This window comes from Lethenteron reissneri, chromosome 68 (assembly GCF_015708825.2).
Source record: "Lethenteron reissneri isolate LAM-NWPU_2019-01 chromosome 68, ASM1570882v1, whole genome shotgun sequence".
NCBI classification, from domain to species: Eukaryota; Metazoa; Chordata; class Hyperoartia; order Petromyzontiformes; family Petromyzontidae; genus Lethenteron; species Lethenteron reissneri.
The window spans coordinates 3,944,413-3,971,414 of record NC_083846.1 but is presented as its reverse complement, the minus strand read 5'-3'; the positions used below and the strand labels follow the sequence as shown (position 1 = coordinate 3,971,414).

The following is a 27,002-nucleotide window of genomic DNA, read 5'->3' as shown; positions in this document are numbered from 1 at the left end:
ACGCGCACACACACAAATGCACACACACGCGCACGCACACACACGCAAACGCATGCACACGCACGCACACACACGCAAACGCATGCACACGCGCACTCACACGCACACACACGCAAACGCATGCACACGCACACACATATGCATGCACACGCACACACATACACACGCGCACGTGTACACGGGCAGACGCACACACGCACACACGCACACACATACATACGCACACACACGCGTGTGTACATGGGCACATACGTACGCACGTGCACACGCGTACCCAGGCGTACAAAGACAAAGATCCCCCGTGTAGCCTTGACAGATTGTAGGGGCAAGTGCTGTTAGCGAGCACCTATGAAGGCCAGAACGGCACACGAGGGGGTGGTGGGTGGTCAACGCCATGAGGGACCGACTGCATCCTTTGCACGAAATAGTGCTTTGGAAGTAAAGACTTGATCGATTCATCTTCTTGGTTCTTTCGGTAAAGTCACGTAGAAGGGAAATAATAAAATAATAGAAATAAAACATGAGATTTTTTTCATTTATTTTGTTATGTTTTATTTCTAAATAAACATTTATTGTATTATGTTTAATTTTTATTATTTTAATATTCCCCTTCTACGTGACTTTACTGAAAGAACCAAGAATATGAATCCATGCAGTCATGAAAGCTTTAAATCGAAAGTTGATTGATTGTTTGACCGATGTTATTACACACACCACACCAGGCACTCGTTTGAGGCCGAGTCGACCTAGGGGAGGCCCAGGGTGGGTTCGGACGCAACCCCGACACTGATGATGGCCGTGAGCGGGAATCCACAGTGGGGCTCCCCAGGTTCATAGCGCAGTGCGTGAACCACTACGCTGACACATTGGGTGGTTTAATGTGCAAAGGTGTGCGCTGTGCGTGTACTGTGTGTGTACTGTGTGTGTGTGTGTATTGTGTGTACTGTGTGTGTACTGTGTGTATACTGTGTGTATACTGTGTGTACTGTGTGTGTGTGCTGTGTGTGTGTACTGTGTGTATACTGTGTGTGTACTGTGTGTGTGTGCTGTGTGTGTACTGTGTGTGTGCACTGTGTGTACTGTGTGTGTGTGTGTACTGTGTGTGGACCGTGTGTACTCTGTGTGTGTGTACTGTGTGTGTGTGCACTGTGTGTGTGTGTATACTGTGTGTGTGCTGTGTGTGTGTGCTGTGTGTGTGTACTGTGTGTGTGTGTACTGTGTGTGTTGTGTGTGTGTGTGTACTGTGTGTATACTGTGTGTGTACTGTGTGTGTACTGTGTGTGTACTGTGTGTGTGTGTGTACTGTGTGTACTGTGTGTGTATACTGTGTGTGTGTGCTGTGTGTGTGTACTGTGTGTGTGTGCACTGTGTGTACTGTGTGTGTACTGTGTGTGTACTGCGTGCATGTACTGTTTGCGTGTGTGCTGCGTGTACTGTGTACGTGCATACTGTGTGCGTGTGTACTGTGTGTTTATTGTGTGTGTGTGTACTGTGTGTATACTGTGCTGTGTGTACTGTGTGTGTACTGTGTGTGCATTGTGTGTGTACTGTACGTGTACTGTGTGTGTATTGTGTGTGTACTGTGTGTGTACTGTGTGTTTATTTTGTGTGTGTGTGTACTGTGTATACTGTACTGTGTGTATACTGTGTGTGCGTATACTGTGCTGTGTGTATACTGTGTGTACTGTGTGCTGTGTGTATACTGTGTGTGTGTACTGTGTACGTGTGTACTGTGTGTGTATTGTGTGTGTATTGTGTGTGTGTACTGTGTGTATACTGTGTGTATTGTGTGTGTACTGTGTGTGTGTATTGTGTGTGTGTACTGTGTGTGTACTGTGTGTGTACTGTGTGTTTATTGTGTGTGTGTACTGTGTGTGTGTACTGTGTGTGTAGTGTGTGTATATACTGTGTGTGTACTGTGTGTGTATTGTGTGTGTATATACTGTGCTGTGTGTACTGTGTGTGTACACTGTGTGCTGTGTGTGTACTGTGTGTGTGTACTGTGTGCTGTGTGTACTGTGTGCTGTGTGTACTGTGTGCGTGTGTACTGTGTGTGTACTGTGTGTGTACTGTGTGTGTATACTGTGTGCTGTGTGTACTGTGTGTGTGTATTGTGTGTGTGTACTGTGTGTGTATACTGTGTGTGTATACTGTGTGCTGTGTGTACTGTGTACATGTGTACTGTGTGCGTGTGTTTATTGTGTGTGTGTACTGTGTGTGTACTGTGTGTGTACTGTGTGTGTGTACTGTGTGTGTGCTGTGTGTATACTGTGTGTGTATATACTGTGCTGTGTGTATACTGTGTGTGTACTGTGTGTGTATACTGTGTGCTGTGTGTACTGTGTGTGAGCACAGACAGAACGGGCTGCAGGACATCGTGACGGTTCTGCACGGGCGAGTGGAGGACGTCTCTCTCCCCGTGAAGGAGGTGGACCTCATCGTGTCTGAGTGGATGGTGAGGGAGGACGGACCTGCACACACACACACACTTACACACACACACACTTACACCCACACACACGTACATACACACACACACACGTACACACACGTACACCCACACACACACGTACACACACGTACACACACACACACACGTACATACAGACACACACACACTTACACACACACACACGTACATACACACACACACTTATACCCGTATACACACACACGTATACACACACTCACATGTACACACTCACACGTACACACATACACCCATACACACACGTACACCCACACACACGTACACACACACACGTACACACACACACACACGTACACACACACACACACGTACACACTCATGTATACACACACACACGTACATACACACGTACACACACGTACACACTCATGTATACACACACACGTACATACACACGTACACCCACACACACACGTACACCCACACACACACACACTTATACCCGTATACACACACACGTATACACACACTCACATGTACACACTCACACGTACACACATACACCCATACACACACGTACACCCACACACACGTACACACACACACGTACACACACACACACGTACACACTCATGTATACACACACACACGTACATACACACGTACACACACGTACACACTCATGTATACACACACACGTACATACACACGTACACCCACACACACACGTACACCCACACACACACACACTTATACCCGTATACACACACACGTATACACACACTCACATGTACACACTCACACGTACACACATACACCCATACACACACGTACACCCACACACACGTACACACACACACGTACACACACACACACACACGTACACACTCATGTATACACACACACACGTACATACACACGTACACACACGTACACACTCATGTATACACACACACGTACATACACACGTACACCCACACACACACGTACACCCACACACACACACACTTATACCCGTATACACACACACGTATACACACACTCACATGTACACACTCACACGTACACACATACACCCATACACACACGTACACCCACACACGTACACCCGTATACACACTCACGTATACACACACACGTACACACTCACATGTACACACACATACACCCACACACACGTACACACACACGTACACCCGTATACACACTCACGTATACACACACACGTACACACTCACATGTACACACACACACATACACCCACACACACGTACACACACACACACGTACACACACACACACGTACACCCGTATACACACTCACGTATACACACACACACACGTACACACATTCACACGTACACACATGTACACACACACGTACACACTCACACGTACATACTCACACGTACACACATGTACACACACACGTACACACACTCGCACACACAAATGTACACCCATACACACAAAAAAGACAAACATCCCCCGTATAGCCTGAACGGACTTTTGGGGCAAGTGCTGTTAGCGAGCACCTATGAAGGCCGGCACGGTACACGAGGGGGTGGGTGGCCAGCACCACGCCCGACCGCCTTTGTCTCCCTAGGGGCGATGTTTACTACACACCAGGTACTCATTTGAGGCTGAGTCGACCTAGGGGAGGCCCAGGACTGGTTCAGATAATCGTCACCGGTGTTGGCCGTGAGCGGGAATCGAATCCGGATCGCCGGGTTCATAGCGCAGCGTAGCGCTAACAGCTACACCACCGCTCCCCCCTATACAAACACACACACACACGTGTAGACACACACGTGTAGACACACACACACGTGTTCACGTACCCCGCACGCACGCGAACACGCGTAGCCCACCAAACTGCTATGCGGCTGCGCGAGCTTTTCGTCAACATTCTCCCTCCGCCGCCACCACCACCGCCACGGACAGACGGAGAACTTGCGAGGGCATCTTGCGCCGGACCGACCGCCACCCCCCCCTTGGCACCAAACCAAATTGGGGCAGCCGCGAGCCTCTCCTCACCGTGCCCGCCTGTCCCGCCAAGGATGGGGGGGGGCGGGGGGGGGAGTGCGATTGTCGAGAATGAACGCCCCCCCACCCCCGCTCTCTTGTGTGTCACAGGGCATCGTTTCTCTCGCACCGAATTCCCTCGAGCTGGGAAATCGCTAATTTTAGTGTCGCCAAATATTGTACGAACACCATGAAACTTCCACAGGCTTTTCCAGCAGATTTGCACGTGCACTCAAAAAAGTCAAAATTTTTACAGATAGACCCCATCAAATGGGAAGTAATTGGCCGGGATTGCTCTCTTGTGTGTTACGGGGCAGTGCGATTGTCGAGAATGAACGTCCCCCCCCCCCCACCCCGCCACCCCCCCCCTCCTCGCCAGGACTTTACCGGGACGAGTGCCGAGGGGGCAGAAATGTTCCAGCCGTCCCGTTCGTCGTCGTCGTTAGAATCGGCGCGTTCTCCACCCCCCCCCCCCCCCCCACTGGTCCCCCTGGGGGGGGCGGGGGGGGGGGGGTACTGCTCAGGGCATCCTCCAAATCTTGCGGAACTCTGGTCCTGTGGGCCAGGCCGTTGTCACGTTGATTCGGAGGAATTCGATGAGCCGTTAAGCTCTTTTTTAAAAATATGATAACGCAGCCTGCACGCAGCAGCCCCTCGCACATCTGTGGGTCTCTGTGTGAGTCTGTGGGTCTCTGTGTGAGTCTGTGGGCCTCTGTGTGAGTCTGTGGGTCTTTGTGTGGGTCTCTGTGTGAGTCTATGGGTCTTTGTGTGAGTCTGTGAGTCTCTATGTGAGTCTGTGGGTCTCTGTGTGAGTCTGTGGGTGTCTGTGTGAGTCTGTGGGTCTCTGTGTGAGTCTGTGGGTCTCTTTGTGGGTCTGTGGGGGTCTGTGTGAGTCTATGGGTCTCTGCGTGAGTCTATGGGTCTCTGTGTGAGTCTGTGGGTCTCTGTGTGAGTCTGTGGGTCTCTGTGTGAGTCGGTGGGTCTCTGTGTGAGTCTGTGGGTCTCTGTGTGAGTCTATGGGTCTCTGTGAGTCTGTGGGTCTCTGTGTGAGTCTGTGGGTCTCTGTGTAAGTCTGTGGGTCTCTGTGTGAGTCTGTGGGTCTCTGTGTGAGTCTGTGGGTCTCTGTGTGAGTCTGTGGGTCTCTGCGTGAGTCTGTGGGTTTCTGTGTGAGTCTGTGGGTCTCTGTGTGAGTCTGTGGGTCTCTGTGTGAGTCTGTGGGTCTCTGCGTGAGTCTGTGGGTCTCTGTGTGGGTCTCTGTGTGAGTCTCTGTGTGAGTCTGTGGGTCTCTGTGTGAGTATGTGGGTCTCTGAGTGAGTCTGTGGGTCTCTGTGTGAGTCTGTGGGTCTCTGTGTGAGTCTGTGGGTCTCTGTGTGTGTCTGTGGGTCTCTGTGTGGGTCTCTGTGTGAGTCTGTGGGTCTCTGTGTGAGTCTGTGAGTCTCTGTGTGGGTCTCGTTGTACGTCTGTGGGTCTCTGCGTGAGTCTGTGGGTCTCTGTGTGGGTCTCTGTGTGAGTCTGTGGGTCTCTGTGTAAGTCTGTGAGTCTCTGTGTGCGTCTCTGTGTGAGTCTGTGGGTCTCTGTGTGAGTCTGTGGGTTTCTGTGTGAGTCTGTGAGTCTCTGTGTGGGTCTCTGTGTGAGTCTGTGAGTCTCTGTGTGAGTCTATGGGTCTCTGTGTGAGTCTGTGGGTTTCTGTGTGAGTCTGTGGGTCTCTGTGTGAGTCTGTGGGTTTCTTTGTGAGTCTGTGGGTCTCTGTGTGAGTCTGTGGGTGTCTGTGTGAGTCTGTGGGTCTCTGTGTGAGTCTGTGGGTCTCTGTGTGAGTCTGTGGCTCTCTGTGTGAGTCTGTGGGTCTCTGTGTCTGTGGGTGTCTGTGTGAGTATGTGGGTGTCTGTGCGAGTCGGTGGGTCTCTGTGTGAGTCTGTGGGTCTCTGTGTGAGTCTGTGGGTCTCTGTGTGAGTCTGTGGGTCTCTGTGTGAGTCTGTGGGTCTCTGTGTGAGTCTGTGGGTCTCTGTGTGAGTCTGGGTTTCTGTGTGAGTCTGGGTTTCTGTGTGAGTCTATGGGTCTCTGTGTGAGTCTGTGGGTCTCTGTGTGGGTCTGTGGGTTTCTGTGTGAGTCTGTAGGTCTCTGTGTGAGTCTGTGAGTCTCTGTGTGAGTCAATGGGTCTCTGTGTGAGTCTGTGGGTCTCTGCGTGAGTCTGTGGGTCTCTGTGTGAGTCTGTGGGTCTCTGCGTGAGTCTGTGGGTTTCTGTGTGAGTCTGTGGGTCTCTGTGTGAGTCTGTGGATCTCTGCGTGAGTGTGGGTCTCTGTGACGATTATCTGAACCAGTCCTGGGCCTCCCCTAGGTCGACTCAGCCTCAAATGAGTACCCGGTGCGGTGGGTAGTAAATATCGCCACTGTGATGCTGGCCACCCACCCACCCACCCACCCCCTCGTGTGCCGTGCCGGCCTTCATAGGTGCTGGCTAACAGCACTTGCCCCTACAGTGTGTTGATGCTATACGGGGGATCTTTGTCTCTTGTGTGTGTCAGGGCTACTTCCTGCTCTTCGAGTCGATGCTGGACTCGGTGTTGGTGGCACGAGACCGCTGGCTGTCGCCTCGAGGAGCAGGTGAGACCCCGGGGGGGACCTGTGTGTGTGTGTGTGTGCACCTGTGTGTGTGTACTTTGTGTGTGTGTCAATGTGTGTGTTTATCTCAGTGTATGTATGTGTGTATCTCAGTGTGTGTACTCGTGTGTGTACCTGTGTGTGTACTCGTGTGTGTGCACCTGTGTGTGTGTACTGTGTGTGTGTGTATCTCAGTGTGTGTGTATTTCAGTGTGTGTGCACCTGTGTGTGTGTGCACCTGTGTGTGTGTGTGTGCACCTGTGTGTGTGTGTATCTCTGTGTGTATCTCAGTGTGTGTGTGTATCTCTGTGTGTATCTTAGTGTGTGTATCTCTGTGTGTTTCTCTGTGTGTGTGTATCTCTCTCTGTGTGTATCTCAGTGTGTGTGTATCTCTCTGTGTGTATCTCTCTGTGTGTATCTCTGCGTGTGTATTTCAGTGTGTGTGTGTCTCTGTGTGTATCTTAGTGTGTGTGTATCTCAGTGTGTGTATCTCAGCGTGTGCATATCTCTGTGTGTATCTCAGTGTGTGTGTGTATGTGTATCTCAGTGTGTGTGTGTGTGTGTATCTCTGTGTGTGTGTGTATCTCTCTGTGTGTGAATCTCAGTGTGTGTGTGTATCTCTGTGTGTATCTCTGTGTGTGTGTATCTCTCTGTGTGTGAATCTCCGTGTGTGTGTGTATCTCAGTGTGTATATCTCTGCGTGTATCTCTCTCTGTATCTCAGTGTGTGTGTATCTGTGTGTGTGTATCTCTGTGTGTGTGTGTATCTTCGTGTATCTCTCTCTGTATCTCAGTGTGTGTGTCTCTGTGTGTCTCTGTGTGTATCTCAGTGTATATCTGTGTGTGTGTATCTCAGTGTGTGTGTGTATCTGTGTGTCTCTGTGTGTATCTCAGTGTATATCTGTGTGTGTGTATCTCTGTGTGTGTGTGTATCTGTGTGTCTCTGTGTGTATCTCAGTGTATATCTGTGTGTGTGTATCTCTGTGTGTGTGTGTATCTGTGTGTCTCTGTGTGTATCTCAGTGTATATCTGTGTGTGTGTATCTCCGTGTGTATATCTCTGCGTGTATCTCTCTCTATCTCAGTGTACCCGGACGTGTGCACGCTGCGCGTGGCGGCTCTGTGCGACGAGGCGTCCCACGCGTCGCGTGTCGCCTACTGGGGCGACGTCTACGGCTTCCGCATGGCCTCCATGCTCGCCCCGCTGCTCGCTGAGCCCTCGGTGGAGCGCGTCGCGCCGGAGAGACTCGCCTCCCAGCCGCACGAGGTCAAGGTACGCTCGCACATGTGTGTGTACGTGCGTGTGTACGTGTGAGACTTGCCGATGACTGGTACCAGCGGTGTCAAGATCGGCCTCTGTGGAGGAGGCTCGTGAAGGACGCTACTGGGCAGTTGGAGGCAGTCGCCCTACAACAACAACGGAGGGCGGAGGAGCGACGCTCACAACAACGAGCGGAGCGCCGGGTGGCTAAAGCACAGCTAGTTGGTACAGTAGGGGGCACAGGTGGTGCATCAGCCAGTCATCTCGGTCATCTCGGTCAGTCGACCCGTGGCACCTGCTGGGTCTGCCCCGTGACCTCCTGCCAGCGGGCGTTCGACACTTCACGTGGCCTCAAGGTGCACTTGGCCTGGCACAAGCGTCGTGGTGACGTCACCGCCACTTAGTAGCGAATGGCGGTTGTTGTTGTTGTGTGTTCACGTGTGCCTGCATGTACGTACACGTGTGTGCGTGTGTGTGTGTTCACGTGTGCCTGCATGTACGTACATGTGTGTGCGTGTGTACGTGTGTGTGGGTGTGTGTGGGTGTGTGTGTTCACGTGTGCCTGCATGTACGTACACGTGTGTACGTGTGTACGTGTACGTGTGTGTTCACGTGTGCCTGCATGTATGTACGCGTGTGTGTGTGTGCGTGCGTGTGTGCTTGCGTGTGTGTGTGTGCGTGTGTGCTTGCGCATGTGTGTGTGCCTTCCTTTGCACACCACCAATCACCAGACCCTGAAAGTAACTTTCACTCTGTGTCTCCATGTCCCCGTGTCTCCGTGTCTCCGTTTCCCCGTGTCCCCGTGTCCCCGTGTCTCCGTGTCCCCGTGTCTCCGTGTCCCCGTGTCTCCGTGTCCCCGTGTCTCCGTGTCCCCGTGTCCCCGTGTCCCCGTGTCTCCGTGTCCCGGTGTCTCCGTGTCCCCGTGTCCCCGTGTCTCCGTGTCCCCGTGTCCCCGTGTCCCCGTGTCCCCGTGTCCCCGTGTCCCCGTGTCTCCGTGTCCCCGTGTCTCCGTGTCCCCGTGTCCCCGTGTCCCCGTGTCCCCGTGTCTCCGTGTCCCCGTGTCTCCGTGTCTCCGTGTCCCCGTGTCCCCGTGTCTCCGTGTCTCCGTGTCCCCGTGTCTCCGTGTCCCCGTGTCTCCGTGTCCCCGTGTCCCCGTGTCTCCATGTCTCCGTGTCTCCGTGTCCCCGTGTCTCTTCCGTGTCCCCGTGTCCCCGTGTCTCCGTGTCCCCGTGTCCTTGTTCCCGTGTCCCCGTGTCTCCGTGTCCCCGTTGTCTCCGTGTCCCCGTGTCTCCGTGTCCCCGTGTCTCCGTGTCCCCGTGTCCCCGTGTCCCCGTGTCCCCGTGTCTCCGTGTCCCCGTGTCTCCGTGTCCCCGTGTCTCCGTGTCCCCGTGTCTCCGTGTCCCCGTGTCCTCCGTGTCCCCGTGTTTCCGTGTCCCCGTGTCTCCGTGTCCCCGTGTCTCCGTGTCCCCGTGTCTCCGTGTCCCCGTGTCTCCGTGTCCCCGTGTCTCTGTGTCTCCGTGTCCCCGTGTCCCCGTGTCTCCGTGTCCCCGTGTCTCTGTGTCCCCGTGTCCCGTGTCTCCGTGTCCCCGTGTCTCCGTGTCCCCGTGTCCCCGTGTCTCCGTGTCCCCGTGTCTCTGTGTCCCCGTGTCTCCGTGTCCCCGTGTCCCCGTGTCTCTGTGTCCCCGTGTCTCCGTGTCCCCGTGTCTCCGTGTCCCCGTGTCTCCGTGTCCCCGTGTCTCTGTGTCCCCGTGTCCCGTGTCTCCGTGTCCCCGTGTCCTCTGTGTCTCCGTGTCCCCCGTGTCTCTAGACGATCGACTGCTGTCGAGACAAAGTTGAGAGCTTGGAATTCACGTCGAACTTCTCGCTGAAAATCACTCAGACGGGCTCCTGCACGGTACCCACGCGTCTATGTGTCTGTGTGTGTGTGTCTGTGTGTCTGTGTGTGTGTATCTGTGTGTGTGTATCTGTGTGTCTGTGTGTGTGTGTGTCTGTGTGTGTGTCTGTGTGTCTGTGTGTGCGTCTGTGTGTGTGTCTGTGTGTGTGTCTGTGTGTGTGTCTGTGTGTCTGTGTGTCTGTGTGTGTGTGTGTGTCTGTGTGTGTGTGTCTGTGTGTCTGTGTGTCTGTGTGTCTGTGTGTGTGTGTCTGTGTGTGTGTGTCTGTGTGTGTGTCTGTGTGTCTGTATCTGTATGTCTGTGTGTCTGTGTGTGCGGAGCTGAGTGGACTTGCCGATGACTGGTACCAGCAGTGTCAAGATCGGCCTCAGTGGAGGAGGCTCGTGAAGGATGCTACTGGGCAGTTGGAGGCATTCTATGGGCAGTGTTGAGTCTATGATCGAACTAAACCCGGGCGACTTCGAGATCTTGCGAGCCTGCAGCGTTCAAACTCATTACGGGGTGGGGGGGGGTGGAGGGATAGGGGGGGTAGGGGGGGGCGAACATTAATTTTTCCCAGCATGCAATTGAAACCACGCTGTGAATCGCGTGCGTGACGGAGGCGCGTTTAATTAGAAGCTACCCCGATAACCTTGCTTAGACAAAAAAAAAAACTCGTTATATGGAAAGAAACACCCAAAACTTTCTAGTAAAATAACCCCTGAAAACGGTTTAAAAAAGACAAAAAAAAGTTAGAGAGAGAGAGAGAGAGAGAAAAAATAAATCAATTCCTATTTAACAAGAGAGCAGATTACGTGGCAGACGTTTCCTGTAATTTCCGATGCCGCGGCGAGAGACGCCCCAGACTTTGTGTGATTTGAAAATTCTGTCGCGCAGCCAAATGAAAAAATAATTGACAACGCCGACGTTTTTGAGCTTTTTTTTGTGCAAACGATGCACGCGCACACACACACGCGCGCGCACGTGCGTGTGTACGTTCAACTTCATTTGTGCTCGCCGCAAATGAACCACCAATACCTCGCTGAATTTAGCAAGGAGCGGTAAAAACCATCATCACCCGCACTAGGGTCGTCATTCTCGCATCGCCGCGCGGCGCTTTCGGATGTGCTTCTGCGGCCGTCTGGAACGCTCTCTTCCTTCCGTTGATTAGGAAGCCGCTGGAGCTATGCACTTTTAAAAGATCCAGATTTGAAAACTAATTTCTTTACAATTGTGTGGTTGGCTACGTACGGTGACAAAGACGTTCAACATTCATGCGTACGTACGTAGCCTCTGACAGGCTATTTGGGGCAAGTGCTGTTAGCGAGTCGCAGCTACGAAGGACGGCACGGTGCACGAGGGAGGGAGCACGGCCAACGTTGGGTCAACGTTGGGTCAACGTTGGGTCAACGTTGGGTCAACGTTGGGTCAACGTTGGCACGGTGCACGAGGGAGGGGGCACGGCCAACGTTGGGTCAACGTTGGGTCAACGTTGGGTCAATGTTGGGTCAACGTTGGCACCGTGCACGAGGGAGGGGGCACGGCCAACGTTGGGTCAACGTTGGGTCAACGTTGGGTCAACGTTGGGTCAACGTTGGGTCAACGTTGGCACGATGCACGAGGGAGGGGGCACGGCCAACGTTGGGTCAACGTTGGGTCAACGTTGGGTCAACGTTGGGTCAACGTTGGGCCAACGTTGAGGACGTGGCTGATGGATCATCGTGACGATGACGATGACTGCGACGTGGCCGACGATGGCTTCGATGACGACGATCGTGACGACGACGATGACGACGACGATGACGACGACGATGATGACGATGATGACGACGATGATGACGATGACGGTGGGGCCAGGTCACCACACGCATGGGGGATTGAACTCGACTTTCCCCCGGGACGGATCGTGAGTGAAGGAGAGAGGCCCCAAGGCTTTCGCGACCAATATTATTCATAGTAAAGTTTATTTTTGGGTTAGATCGCGTTAGTATAAATGTTAAGTCGTAACTCTATACCACGCGACGCAGCCGATTTGCCCGTTGATGCTGGTTGATGTTATTAGCAGCGAAATGTTATGGTATTCGAATTGTAAATGTTGTGGATTTACTCTCCAACACTCTGGTGGGCTGAAGTAGTATACTACACTATACACTACACTATACACTACACGCTATACACTACACTATACACTACACTATACACGACACTATACACTACACTACACGCTATACACTACACTATACACTACACTATACACTACATGCTATACACTACACTATACACTACACTATACACTACACTACACACTACACTACACACTACACTACATACTACACTATACACTACACTATACACTACACTATACACTACATTATACACTACACTATACACTACACTATACACTAATATACACTACACACTACACTATATACTACACTATACATTACACTATACACTACACTATACACTACACTTTACACTACACTACACACTACACTATACACTACACTATACACTACACTAGTAACTAATTGGTGTGTTTTGTCTACGTAACAAATCTCTTACCGATTGGCCGTGTCGGGTGGTGGAGGGTTTCGACACAACATTTACACTCACGCGATCGAACCCAACAAACCTTAATCGTCAACATCCGCTCGGCGCACTTTCGAACGCAAACGACGACGACGACAAGAAAAATTACTTCCCAGTAACAACAACAAAAAAACCTGGAACGGAGGCAGCCTCTATAAACTGGCCTGGATCACCCCAAGAAAAAAAATCAATGATCATAATGTTTTAACTCATTCCATCTCGCACACACGCACGCACACGCACGCACGCACGCACGCTCGCTCTCTCACACTCACTCGCTCTTTCAAAATAGATCGTTAATTCCTAACGACCTTCGGCGAGAGAGAGTATAAATAATTACGATTTTAGTTGTACACATGTCTGCGTTGAGTGACGTACGCGTGGAAGTTGCTCCATCAGGATTCCCGATCCGCCCGTGAGCTCTAGGGCGCGTGGCGACGCCGCTCATTGTGACCAATCATCCGGCAAGGGTGGATAAAACGACTCAACACCGCGCCATAGACTCAGCACTACCCATAGACTCGACACTGTCTAAAGACTCAACACCGGCCATAGACTCAACACTGCACCATAGACTCAACACTGCCCATAGACTCGACACTGCACCATAGACTCGACACTGCACCATAGACTCGACACTGCACCATAGACTCAGCACTGCACCATAGACTCAGCACTGCACCATAGACCCAGCACTGCCCATAGACTCAGCACTGCACCATAGACTCAACACTGCACCATAGACTCAGCACTGCCCATAGACTCAGCACTGCACCATAGACTCAACACTGCACCATAGACTCAGCACTGCACCATAGACTCGACACTGCACCATAGACTCAGCACTGCACCATAGACTCAGCACTGCACCATAGACCCAGCACTGCCCATAGACTCAGCACTGCACCATAGACTCAACACTGCACCATAGACTCAGCACTGCCCATAGACTCAGCACTGCACCATAGACTCAACACTGCACCATAGACTCAGCACTGCACCATAGACTCAACACTGCACCATAGACTCAACACTGCACCATAGACTCAACACTGCACCATAGACTCAACACTGCCCATAGACTCAACACTGCACCATAGACTCAACACTGCCCATAGACTCAACACTGCACCATAGACTCAACACTGCACCATAGACTCAACACTGCCCATAGACTCACACTGCACCATAGACTCAACACTGCACCATAGACTCAACACTGCCCATAGACTCAACACTGCCCATAGACTCAGCACTGCCCATAGACTCAACACTGCACCATAGACTCAACACTGCCCATAGACTCAACACTGCACCATAGACTCAACACTGCCCATAGACTCAACACTACCCATAGACTCAACACTGCCCATAGAATCAACACTGCCCATAGACTCAACACTGCCCATAGACTCAACACTGCACCATAGAATCAACACTGCACCATAGACTCAGGATTTCACCGTGAGAAACTCACCGTGGGGATCTCACCGTGGGGATCTCACCGTGAGGATTTCACCATGAGCCCACGGCTTGCCGCATTTGGGCCTTCTGTCCAATTTTTTTTAAATTGTCGTAGTAGTTCGTACCGTATTTTTATTGTGGTAATTAGTATTATATTTTTATTACGGTAATTAGTACTATATTTTGATTGTGGTAATTAGTACTATATTTTTATTGTGGTAATTAGTACTATATTTTTATTCTGGTAATTAGTACTATATTTTATTGTGGTAATTAGTACCATATTTGTATTGTCGTGGTAATAGTGCTATATTTTTTATTGTGGTAATTAGTGCTATATTTTATTGTGGTAATTAGTACTATGTTTATATTGTGGTAATTAGTGCTATGTTTTTATTGTGTTAATTAGTACAATATTTTTTATTTTCGTGGTAATTAGTGCTATTATTTTCATCAAGCAACGGCAGATAAAGACATGACCATCAGGCCTGAATAAAGTGTGGGGTAGCAGAGAGCTGTGATGAAAATGGCCCAAAATCTTTTGTTTTTTATTTTACAATTAAAATCTAATATATAGAATTTTTGTTATGGTCGTTGGAGCGTGGTGTGCGCGTGTGCGAGCGCACGTCTGATTTTCTAATCGTGGATTTGCCATCCCGTGAACATGGCGCGCTGATGGCCCAGTCACCTTGAATGGGGCGCCGTGATGGTTATGAGATGTTAACTACCTCGCCTGGTACACAGGAGGTCGTGGGTTCGATCCTGAATCTGACGCTGCTGCATATTTGGAATTTGCGTCTCATCATCATCATCACGGTAGCTAGGAGATGTTAACTACCTCGTCTGGTACGCAGGAGGTCGTGGGTTCGATCCTGACCCTGACGCCTGCTGTGTATATTTGAAGTTTCCGTTTCTCATCATCATCACGGTGGCTAGGAGATGTTAACTACCTCGCCTGGTGTACAGGAGGTCGTGGGTTCGATCCCGACCCTGACGCCTGCTGCTGTATATTTGGAGTTTGCGTCTCTCATCATCATCACGGTGGCTAGGAGATGTTAACTACCTCGCCTGGTACACAGGAGGTCGTGGGTTGAATCCTGACCCTGACGCCTGCTGCTGTATATTTGAAGTTTGCGTTTCTCATCATCATCATCACGGTCGCTAGGAGATGTTAACTACCTCGCCTGGTATACAGGAGATCGTGGGTTCCATCCCGACCCTGACGCCTGCTGTGTATATTTAAAGTTTGCGTCTTTCATCACCACAGTGGCGAGGAGATGTTAACTACCTCGCCTGGTACACAGGAGATCGTGGGTTTCATCCCGACCCTGACGCCTGCTGTATGTTTGGGATGTGTGTGTCACTCTCCCCGTGTGGATTTTTTTCCACGTCCTCCAGTTTCTTCCCCTCCACGTTTAGAAACGTGCACTGAGGAGTGTCTGGCTGCCATCAATCTCCACGTGATGATGATGATGATGAGCCCACTTCGTTGAGCTCTCGTCTGTCATGACCAGAGTCGCATCTGGCAAAGAGCTACGTAGCTCAATGGAGCCTTGCCTGCTAAAATAAAAAGTCATCTAAGAAATGCAAAATCTCGATATAAACATCTGGAATGCGCAACAGCTGAACACTCATGCCTTCAGAACGACGAAAATAATCAATTTGAAGCTTCAAATCTAGAATTCTTTAGAAACGCTTCTTGCGTTTCGTTGAAGTTCAACGCGCAAGCGTGCAACATTATTTAATTCAGTGTGTCTCTCTCCCTGTCTCATCATTTTTAAATCCTTTATATTAAGTTCGCTCGCTTGCTTGCGTGCTTGCGTGCTTGCTTGCTTGCGACCGTGCTAATCTTTCGGTCGTTTTTTAACCCACTTCCCGTGATCCAATCGAGCTGACATTTTGCACACAGACTCGTTGTGCGAGACAATTAATGTTCGTGAAAATGTTTTCTCCAAAATTTTACACTGTTTAGGGAATTTTTAAAAAATATTTAATTACCAATTGCTTAATGCTGGCAGACAATCATCTGACCCATAGGTGGCAGCCATCTCAAGCCAGAGGACGAGAGGACTCTAGCCGCCACGCATATAAAGGATTTATAGTGAAAAACTTTGTTTTTACGGGTTAATTTTTTTCCAAGATTTTGCAGCGTGCCACTCGTTGACATGCTAATTTCTCTATTTAAGGCCTCGACACAGAGACGTGGTTTCTCTGTGTGCCTATGTACGTGTCTCTCTCTCTATGCATCTCTGTGATATCTGTCTCTGCTTATATGTCTGTCTAAATGTCTCTGGTTCTGTGTTTTATCTCTCTCTCTCAAATTTAGCATTCTCATTAAGAACGTAATCAACCAGGTAGGGTGTTGACTGTTATGTTATCCGACTCTCTGTTGTATTACATCACATTTCTAAGTTTACTAGATTTGTGTTTCTATTTCATTTATACCTGATGATGATTGCTTGTGTTGCAATCGAAACGTCGTATGCTATTATTTAATTTATTATTTTCTTCTTGGTTCTTTCGATAAAGTCACGTAGAAGGGAAGTAATAAAATAATAAAAATAAAACATAAAATAATTCTCACGAAGAAACAGGTCTGTCGAGAAGACAGCGTCATTCAGACGCTGTCTCCCCGACAGACCTGTTTCTTCACCTGAGGACGGCTGCTTGCGTTGTGGCCGAAACGTCGTGAGAATTATTTTATTATGTTTTATTTTTATTATTTATTACTTCCCTTCTACGTGACTTTACCGAAAGAACCAAGAAGATGAATCCCTGCAGTCACGAAAGCTTTAAATCGAAATGTATTATTTTCTCTTTCCACGTCACTTTACCGAAAGAACCAAAGAGTCATTCCTGCATCTTCTTGGTTCTTTCGGTAAAGTCACGTAGAAGGGAAGTAATAAAATAATTCTCACGACGTTTCGGCCACAACGCAAGCAGCCGTCCTCAGGTGAAGACCAGGTCTGTCGCGGAGACAGCGTCTCCTGCAGTCACGAAAGCAACCAATTAAGTTTGTGCGACATTCACTTTTAAAAACTTTTTCACGAGTGGCGATGTAAATTCACCACCCACCCCCCGATCCGTGCCTGGTTTTTGTCCATTACCTCCCCCCCCCCACCCATTCCCGGTGCCGGTTCTTGGCTTTAGCTCCCCGACAATAAATTAGCAGCACGAGAGACGAAGCGATAATTTATATTTGATTTTTTCTCTCCCCCCCCCCCCCTCTCCCCCCCCCCCCTCTCCCCCCCCCCTCTCCCCCCCCCCTCCCGCGCCCACGAGCGGCGGGTTATTAATTACTCGGCACGAAGGGCGACACGTCCTTCCTCACCCGTCAGCCGGTGGAGACGCTCACCTTGCACCCCCCCCCACCCCTCCCCCTCCTACCACCTCCCCCCTCCCTCCAACCCCCTCCAACTCCCCCCTCCTCCTCCACCTCCCCCCTCCCCTCCAACTCCCTCCAACTCCCCCCACCTCCCCCCTCCCCTCCAACTCCCTCCAACTCCCCCCACCTCCCCCCTCCCCTCCAACTCCCTCCAACTCCCCCCTCCCCTCCAGCTCCCCCCTCCCTCCAACTCCCTCCAACTCCCCCCACCTCCCCCCTCCCCTCCAACTCCCTCCAACTCCCCCCACCCTCCAACTCCCTCCAACTCCCCCCTCCCCTCCACCTCCCCCCTTCCCTCCAACTCCCTCCAACTCCCCCCACCTCCCCCCTTCCCTCCAACTCCCTCCAACTCCCCCCTCCCCTCCAGCTCCCCCCTCCCTCCAACTCCCCCCACCTCCCCCCTCCCCTCCAACTCCCTCCAACTCCCCCCACCCTCCACCTCCCCCCTCCCCCCTCCCCTCCAACTCCCTCCAACTCCCCCCACCCTCCACCTCCCCCCTCCCCTCCAACTCCCCCCACCCTCCACCTCCCCCCTCCCCCCTCCCCTCCAACTCCCTCCAACTCTCCCCCCCCCACTCCTCTCTTCCTCCCCTCCTCCAAACACCTTGCCCCCCACCCCTCCCACCTCCTCCCTCCCCCCAACTTCCCCCCCCCCAAAATGCCCACCCTCCCTCCCCCCCCTCCCCCCAGAACTCCTTCCCACCCCCCCCCCAATTCCCTCCCCCCAACTAACTACCCCCTCCCTCCACAACTTTTCCCTCCCCCTGGCCCCCAGAGATTTCTTCACTACCCCCTCCCCTCCCCCCTATCGCCCCTCCCCCCACTCCCTCTCCACCGCTGCCGTTGAGATGAATTTCGAGGAGGGGAGGGGGAGGGGGGGGTAGGGGGGGGAGGTGAGGGGGAGAGGGGAGGGAGAGAGGGGAGGGGGGAGGGGGGGGAGGGGGGAGAGGGGGAGGGAGAGAGGGGAGGGGGAGAGAGGAGGGAGGGAGAGGGGAGGGGGAGAGGGGAGGGAGGGAGAGGGGAGGGGGAGAGAGGGGAGGGGGAGAGGTAGGGGGAGAGAGGGGAGGGGGGTAGAGGGGAGGAGAGGGGGGGGGAAGGGAGGGGGAGAAGAAAATAATAAATAAATATATCGAGTGGTAATGGGATAGTGATGATGATGATGAGAGGGGGGGGGGGAGAGAAAAAATGTATTTAAAAAGAGACGGATTATTAATATTATTGTTACCACCACCACTCATTCTCGTTTCTAATTTACCCGCAGGGAATTATAAATGTGCTGAGTCGGCAGGTGCGTTCGTGCGCGCGCGAGCACACGCGTGTGCGCACACGCGTGTCCGGCCGGGGGGGGGAGCGGTGGCGCCGCGGTTAGCGCTACGCTGCGCTACTACACACGCAGACCCACGCAGTTCGATTCCCGCTCCCAACCACCGACGCCGACGATCAATTATAATCTGAACCGGTCCTGGGCCTCCCCTAGGTCGACTCAGCCTCAAATGAGTACCTGGTGCGGCGTGTAAAAACATCGCCACTGGGGAGACAAAGGCGGCCGGGCGTGGTGCTGGCCACCCACCACCTCGTGTGCCGTGCCGGCCTTCATAGGGCGCTGCAACTTGCAAACAGCACTTGCCCCAACAGCATGTTGAGGCTACACGGGGGATCTTTGTCTTTGCGTATGTGCGTGTGTGTGTCACGCTCACGCGCGAGCAGCTCACGGCATCTGCTGGTTTCACAAATCGTTACCTGTCGCGTGAATAAATTATACTTCAATACTCTTACTATCCGGAGACCTCCATCAGACGCTGCTCTGTCTCCCATTGTTCTAGAGACATCATCAGACACTGCTCTGTCTTCCATTGTTCTAGAGACATCATCAGACACTGCTCTGTCTCCCATTGTTCTAGAGACCTCGTCAGACACTGCTCTGTCTCCCATTGTTCTAGAGACTCCATCAGACACTGCTCTGTCTTCCATTGTTCTAGACACACCATCAGGCACTGCTCTGTCTCCCATTGTTCTAGAGACATCATCAGACACTGCTCTGTCTCCCATTGTTCTAGAGACATCATCAGACGCTGTTCTGTCTCCCATTGTTCTAGAGACATCATCAGACGCTGTTCTGTCTCCCATTGTTCTAGAGACATAATCAGACACTGTTTTGTCTCCCATTGTTCTAGAGACATCATCAGGCACTGTTTTGTCTCCCATTGTTCTAGAGACATCATCAGACACTGCTCTGTCTCCCATTGTTCTAAAGACATCACCAGCCACTGCTCTGTCTCCCATTGTTCTAGAGACATCATCAGACACTGCTCTGTCTCCCATTGTTCTAGAGACATCATCAGACACTGCTCTGTCTCCCATTGTTCTAGAGACATCATCAGACACTGATCTGTCTCCCATTGTTCTAGAGACATCATCAGACACTGCTCTGTCTCCCATTGTTCTAGAGACTCCATCAGACACTGCTCTGTCTCCCATTGTTCTAGAGACTCCATCAGACACTGCTCTGTCTCCCATTGTTCTAGAGACTTCATCAGACACTGCTCTGTCTCCCATTGTTCTAGAGACATCATCAGACGCTGCTCTGTCTCCCATTGTTCTAGAGACACCATCAGACACTGCTCTGTCTCCCATTGTTCTAGAGACATCATCAGACACTGCTCTGTCTCCCATTGTTCTAGAGACATCATCAGACACTGCTCTGTCTCCCATTGTTCTAGAGACACCATCAGACACTGCTCTGTCTCCCATTGTTCTAGAGACACCATCAGACGCTGCTCTGTCTCCCATTGTTCTAGAGACACCATCAGGCGCTGCTCTGTCTCCCATTGTTCTAGAGACATCATCAGACGCTGCTCTGTCTCCCATTGTTCTAGAGACACCATCAGACACTGCTTTGTCTCCCATTGTTCTAGAGACATCATCAGACGCTGCTCTGTCTCCCATTGTTCTAGAGACACCATCAGACACTGCTTTGTCTCCCATTGTTCTAGAGACATCATCAGACGCTGCTCTGTCTCCCATTGTTCTAGAGACACCATCAGACACTGCTTTGTCTCCCATTGTTCTAGAGACATCATCAGACGCTGCTCTGTCTCCCATTGTTCTAGAGACATCATCAGACACTGCTCTGTCTCCCATTGTTCTAGAGACTCCATCAGACGCTGCTCTGTCTCCCATTGTTCTAGAGACATCATCAGACGCTGCTCTGTTTCCCATTGTTTTAGAGACATCATCAGACACTGCTCTGTCTCCCATTGTTCTAGAGACTCCATCAGACACTGCTCTGTCTCCCATTGTTCTAGAGACTTCATCAGACACTGCTCTGTCTCCCATTGTTCTAGAGACACCATCAGACGCTGCTCTGTCTCCCATTGTTCTAGAGACATCATCAGACGCTGCTCTGTCTCCCATTGTTCTAGAGACTCCATCAGACACTGCTCTGTCTCCCATTGTTCTAGAGACTTCATCAGACACTGCTCTGTCTCCCATTGTTCTAGAGACATCATCAGACACTGCTCTGTCTCCCATTGTTCTAGAGACATCATCAGACACTGCTCTGTCTCCCATTGTTCTAGAGACATCATCAGAGGCTGCTCTGTCTCCCATTGTTCTAGAGACATCATCAGACACTGCTCTGTCTCCCATTGTTCTAGAGACATCATCAGACACTGCTCTGTTTCCCATTGTTCTAGAGACATCATCAGACACTGTTTTGTCTCCCATTGTTCTAGAGACATCAGACACTGTTTTGTCTCCCATTGTTCTAGAGACATCATCAGACGCTGCTCTGTCTCCCATTGTTCTAGAGACTTCATCAGACACTGCTCTGTCTCCCATTGTTCTAGAGACATCATCAGACACTGCTCTGTCTCCCATTGTTCTAGAGACATCATCAGCCACTGCTCTGTCTCCCATTGTTCTAGAGACATCATCAGACACTGCTCTGTCTCCCATTGTTCTAGAGACATCATCAGACACTGTTTTGTCTCCCATTGTTCTAGAGACATCATCAGACACTGCTCTGTCTCCCATTGTTCTAGAGACATCATCAGAGGCTGCTCTGTCTCCCATTGTTCTAGAGACATCATCAGACACTGCTCTGTCTCCCATTGTTCTAGAGACATCATCAGAGGCTGCTCTGTCTCCCATTGTTCTAGAGACTCCATCTGTCTGTCTAACATTGTTCAGCTTCACTCGTCTCTAAACTAAAACCCCAAAAAAACATGTCGCTTACAAATACGAAGTCGGCACACGATGGCGGTTGAAATACAGGGACGCGGATTTTTTTTTTTTTTTAATATTTACAACATTTCAGCGACGTAGCGGCTCAACAAGGGACGGGACTTCACAGCCGTTTCTTGATTGATTCCTCGAGTCTTAGCGATTGATCCCCTCCCCCTCTCCCCCCCACCCCCCTCCTGCGTCTCCCTGTCGGTCAATTAGGGTTCAATTTCGCTTTAAGTAACGTCCTGTCAGGGGAGCGTCCAGTCCTGTCACGATGGGGTCCCGGCGAGCGCCGTTCCGGGTCACTTACCCCCCCCCCTCCCCCCCCGGGGGTCCGTGATTACGCTTCGTGTCGCTACCTCCGCTCGCGTGCTGGCTCGCTCGCTCATGAGCAGTGGCTCGCCAACTCGCTCGCTCATGAGCGGTGGCTCGCCAACTCGCTCGCTCACGAGAGGTGGTCCGCTGCCTCACTCGCGTACTCGCACGCCAACTCGCACGCTCATGAGCGGTGGCTCGCCGACTCGCTGGCTCGTTCGCTCACGAGCAGTGGCTCGCCGCCTTGCTCTCATACTTACTCACTAGTGGTGGCTCGCCGCCTTGCTCTCGTACTCACTCACGTGCTGGCTCACGCGCTCGCTCATGAGAGGTCGCTCGCCGACTCGCTGGCTCGCTCGCTTATGAGCAGTGGCTCACCGATTCGCTCGCATACTTACTCACTAGCGGTGGCTCACTGCCTCACTCGCTTACTCGCTCACTAGCAGTGGCTCATTGCCTTGCTCTCGTACTTACTCACCAGCAGTGGCTCAACGACTCGCTCGCTTACTCGCTCAGTAGCGGTGGCTCACCGCCTTGCTCTCGTACTTACGAGCAGTGGCTCACCGCCTTGCTCTCGTACTTACTCACCAGCAGTGGCTCACCGACTCGCTCGCTTACTCGCTCAGTAGCGGTGGCTCGCCAACTCGCTCGCTCACTAGCGGTGACCCGCCGCCTCGCTCGCTTCCGTGCCGACTCTCCCGCTCGTGTCTCTACGAGCGCTCGCGCTCGCTCTCACGTCAATTTCGCGGCCTTCCTTTGCCAACTCCCGGTGGGTGGTCCAGAATCAAATCGTCAGCGGGGAGCGCCTCCTCGCTTGTGTCCGCCACCCCACGTGCGAGTCTCCGGCGGTGTCCTGTTTTGTACTTTTGTTTCCCTCCACTCGGGACGCGACGACATTCACACGGACGCACAATTTTGTCCGTCGCTCCCGGGAATTGCGTTTTATATTTTACTTGATTTTTCGATTTTGTTTAATTTAAATTATCTCCCCCCCCCCCCCACTCCCCCCGATCGCCACCTACCGTAGTGTCGGGGTGCCGGTTTTCAACCTTCCCCAGCAGTAGGCCTCATGCCTGGAGAACGTGCGATACTTTGACTCGTTGCGCAGTTGGTTCTCGCGTTTTCCCCTCTCGATGTGGGTGGACTGTTCGGGTTGGGTTCCCATTAATAAGGGCGCCACGGTGGCTAGGAGATGTTAACTACCTCGCCTGGTGTGCAGGAGGTCGTGGGTTCGATCCCGACCCTGACGCCTGCGGCTGTATATTTGGAGTTTGCGTCTCTCATCATCACCACGGTGGCTAGGAGATGTTAACCACCTCGCCTGGTGCACAGGAGGTCGTGGGTTCGTTCCCGACCCTGACGCCTGCTGCTGTATATTTGGAGTTTGCGTCTCTCTATCATCATCATCACGGTAGCTAGGAGATGTTAACCACCTCGCCTGGTACGCAGGAGGTCGTGGGTTCGATCCCGACCCTGACGCCTGCTGCTGTGTATTTGGAGTTTGCGTGTCTCTCTCTCCCCGTGGTCGCGTGGATTTTATCTCCAGTTCCTCCGTTTTTTTTCCCTCCACCACGTCGCGCGTTTTAGAGTATTTGCCTGCTGCTATAAACTTCCACGCGACTACGACGACGACGACGACGATGATAAGGCCATTTCGGCTGGCTTCTGGGAAAGAGGTCAGTGGGGCCTTGCCTGCTAGGATGGCGAGAGGCGCGTGGGCGACGATGATGGGCGACGATGATGATGGGCGACGATGATGGGCGCGCGGGTGGGTGAACGATTTCCCGCTGGGTTCGTTTTGAGAGATGGCCGAACGACCGGGCTTCACCGTTAATCCATCTCGTGCCCCCCCCCCCCCCAGCGTGTAAATAAATAAATAAGTTGTGCTATGGGGGGGGGGGGGGGGGGACCTGGGTGGGTGTTGGCGTAAAAATCGATTCCGAGAAATGCGTGCGGGATGCGGAGCGACTCGGCTCCTACCTGAATCTGACCCCTGGGTGACCTCCGTGTGTGTGTGGGGGGGGGGGTGGGGTGTGTGAAGGGTGTGGGGGTGTGGGGATGTGTTCAACATACACACGTTACATACGCACTCCCAACGACTTGAAATCCCCTGACCTCGAGTTGTTGTGTTTGTTGCAGGGCCTCGTGGGCTACTTTGACGTTTACTTCAGCAAGGACTGCACCGAAAAAGTGAGCCCAGTGACATCGTCACACGGCACACATCACACACGCGGCAGAGGTCGCAAACGGGTTTTGATTCCTTACCCGTACCCGGCCGCACCAGGGTCGCAAACGGGTACCCGTACCCGATACCCGGTACCCGGCTACCCGTACCCAGCCGGGTACGGGTAGCCGGGTATCGGGTATCGGGTACCCGATTGCGACCTCTGGGATGAAGCCATGTTGCAGGCGCGGGTGGGTTGATTCTAGGAATTTGAATTGTGAGAAGAGACAAGACGTTGGGAAATGAGTGACAAACGGTGACTCACCAGTGACTCACGGCCTACCCGTACCCGTACCCGGCCGCACCAGGGTCGCAAACGGCTACCCGTACCCGGCCGGGTAGCCGGGTATCGGGTAGGGTACGGGTATCGGGTACCCGGTTGCGACCTCTGACACGCGGACAAAGGATCGCCCCCGGATAGCCTCGGCCGGGCCGGAGAGGCAAGTGCTGTTAGCGGCGAGTAACGAGGCCGGGCACCGATGAAGACCGGCTGCCTTTGTCTCCCCAGTGGCGATGTTTACTTGAGGCTGAGTCGACCTAGGGGAGGGCCCAGGACCGGTTCAGATAATCGTCACCGGTGATTGTGGCCGCGAATCGAACTCGGGTCGCCGGGTTCGTAGCGCGGCGTGATAGCCGCTACACCACCACTCCCCACTCACACGCACACAGCAACAACGATAGCCTGTGCCAGGCTAGGTGCGCTTTAATGCCACGTGAAGTGTCGAACGCCCGCTGGCAGGAGGTCACGGGACAGACCCAGCAGGTGCCACGGGTTGACTGACTGTGATGACTGGCTGATGCACCACCTGTGCCCCCTACTGTGCCAACACTTTCACGTTGTTTGGACGGACATTTCTGTGAGAAAAAGCTTCGTAGCTCTTCGGATTTCTCCAAAACGAATAAATGACCCTGAGCGTGCTTGTATGTGTGCGTGCGTGTGCATGTGTGTGTGTGTGCGCGTGTTTGTGTGTGTGTGTGCGCGTGTTTGTGTGTGTGTGCGTGCGTGTGTGTTTGTCCGTGTGTGTGCATGTGTGTGTGTGCGCGTGTTTGTGCGTGTGTGTGTGCGTGTGTTTGTCCGTGTGTGTATGCGTGTGTGTGCGTGTTTGTGTGTGTGTTTGTCCGTGTGTGTGTGCGCGTGTGTGTGCGTGTGTGTGTGCGCGTGTGTGTGCGTGTGTGTGTGCGCGCGTGTGCGTGTGCGTGCGTGTGTGTGTGTGTGCGTGTGTGTGCGTCTCTCTCGGTGTCGTCGCCAGGTCATGTTCTCCACGGCCCCTGGCTGCCCCGGCACGCACTGGAAACAAACCGTCTTCCTGCTGGAGAAGCCGATCGCCGTGAGCGCCGGTACGTTCACCGTGAGTGCCGTGATCGCGGTGAGTGCCGTGAGCGCCGTGAGCGCCGGTACGTTCACCGTGAGTGTCGTGAGTGTCGTGATCGTGGTGAGTGCCGGTACGATCGCGGTGAGTGTCGTGAGTGCCGTGAGTAGCCTGAGTGTCGTGAGCGGTCCGAGTGCCGGTGTGATTGCCCTGTGCCAGGAACGATCGCCGGCACGGCGAGCCCCCCGGCTGGCACGTCAGCGCTCGTGCGCTCCGCACTCACCAAGCTCACGCGTTAGCGCCGTCCGTCTGTCTGTCTGTCCGTTTGTCTCTCTCCGTCCGTCCGTCCGACCGACATGGCCATTGTGAACCCCAGAGAGAGAGACACACAAAGACAGACCCCCCGTGTAGCCTTAACGGACTGTTGGGGCAAGTGCTGTTAGCGAGCACCTATGAAGGCCAGCACGGCACACGAGGGGGTGGGTGGCCAGCACCACGCCCGGCCGCCTTTGTCTCCCCAGTGGCGATGTTTACACACCGCACCAGGAACTCATTTGAGAGGCTGAGTCGACCTAGGGGAGGCCCAGGACCGGTTCAGATAATCGTCACTGGTGTTGGCCATAAACGGGAATCGAACTCTGGTCGCCGGGTTTTATTGCGCTAACTGCTACACAACCGCTCCCCATAACGACACAGACACACACACAGACACACACAAAGATAAAGATCCCCCGTATAGCCTTAACAGACTGTAGGGGCAAGTGCTGTTAACGAGCACCTATGAAGGCCGGAACGGTACACGAACGAGGGGGTGGGTGGCCAGCACCATGCCCGACTGCCTTTGTCTCCCCAGTGGCGATGTTTACACACCGCACCAGGTACTCATTTAAGGCTGAGTCGACCAGACACACACACGGACACACACACATGGACACACACACGGACACACACACACAGACACACACACGGACACACACAGACAGACAAAGACACACAGACACACACACACACACGGACACACAAACCCAAGCCTTGCCTCCAGGATCTCCGCACTACAAGCATGGCATCCATGCACGGCCATTATGAACTTCGAGAGAGAGAGAGAGACAGAGACACACACACCCAGATCCTGCTTGGAACTGACAATCTCAACAATTAATGCGCCTCCTGAGAGAAACTCAAAACACCCAGGGCCTGAACGGATGATCTAGGGATTTAACGGGATTAAGTGTTTCTGACACGGCTATTAGGAACCCGCTGAGAGAGAGAGAGAGACGGGGGGAGGGGGGGAGAGACGCCCA

The 27,002-nt window shown here is 52.6% G+C and overlaps 1 protein-coding gene across 1 annotated transcript in view; it reads left to right on the top strand.

Annotated features, from left to right (window-relative positions):
• The window catches only part of LOC133360388 (protein arginine N-methyltransferase 3-like), a 59,794-nt gene that overhangs the window by 21,398 nt on the left and 11,394 nt on the right, over positions 1-27,002 (top strand). The window contains exons 10-15 of the mRNA XM_061579090.1: positions 2,356-2,455; positions 6,979-7,057; positions 8,138-8,325; positions 10,121-10,207; positions 24,307-24,357; positions 25,642-25,729. Of these exons, the coding sequence (XP_061435074.1) occupies positions 2,356-2,455; positions 6,979-7,057; positions 8,138-8,325; positions 10,121-10,207; positions 24,307-24,357; positions 25,642-25,729 (593 nt within the window). The remainder of the gene's footprint in view (positions 1-2,355; positions 2,456-6,978; positions 7,058-8,137; positions 8,326-10,120; positions 10,208-24,306; positions 24,358-25,641; positions 25,730-27,002) is intronic.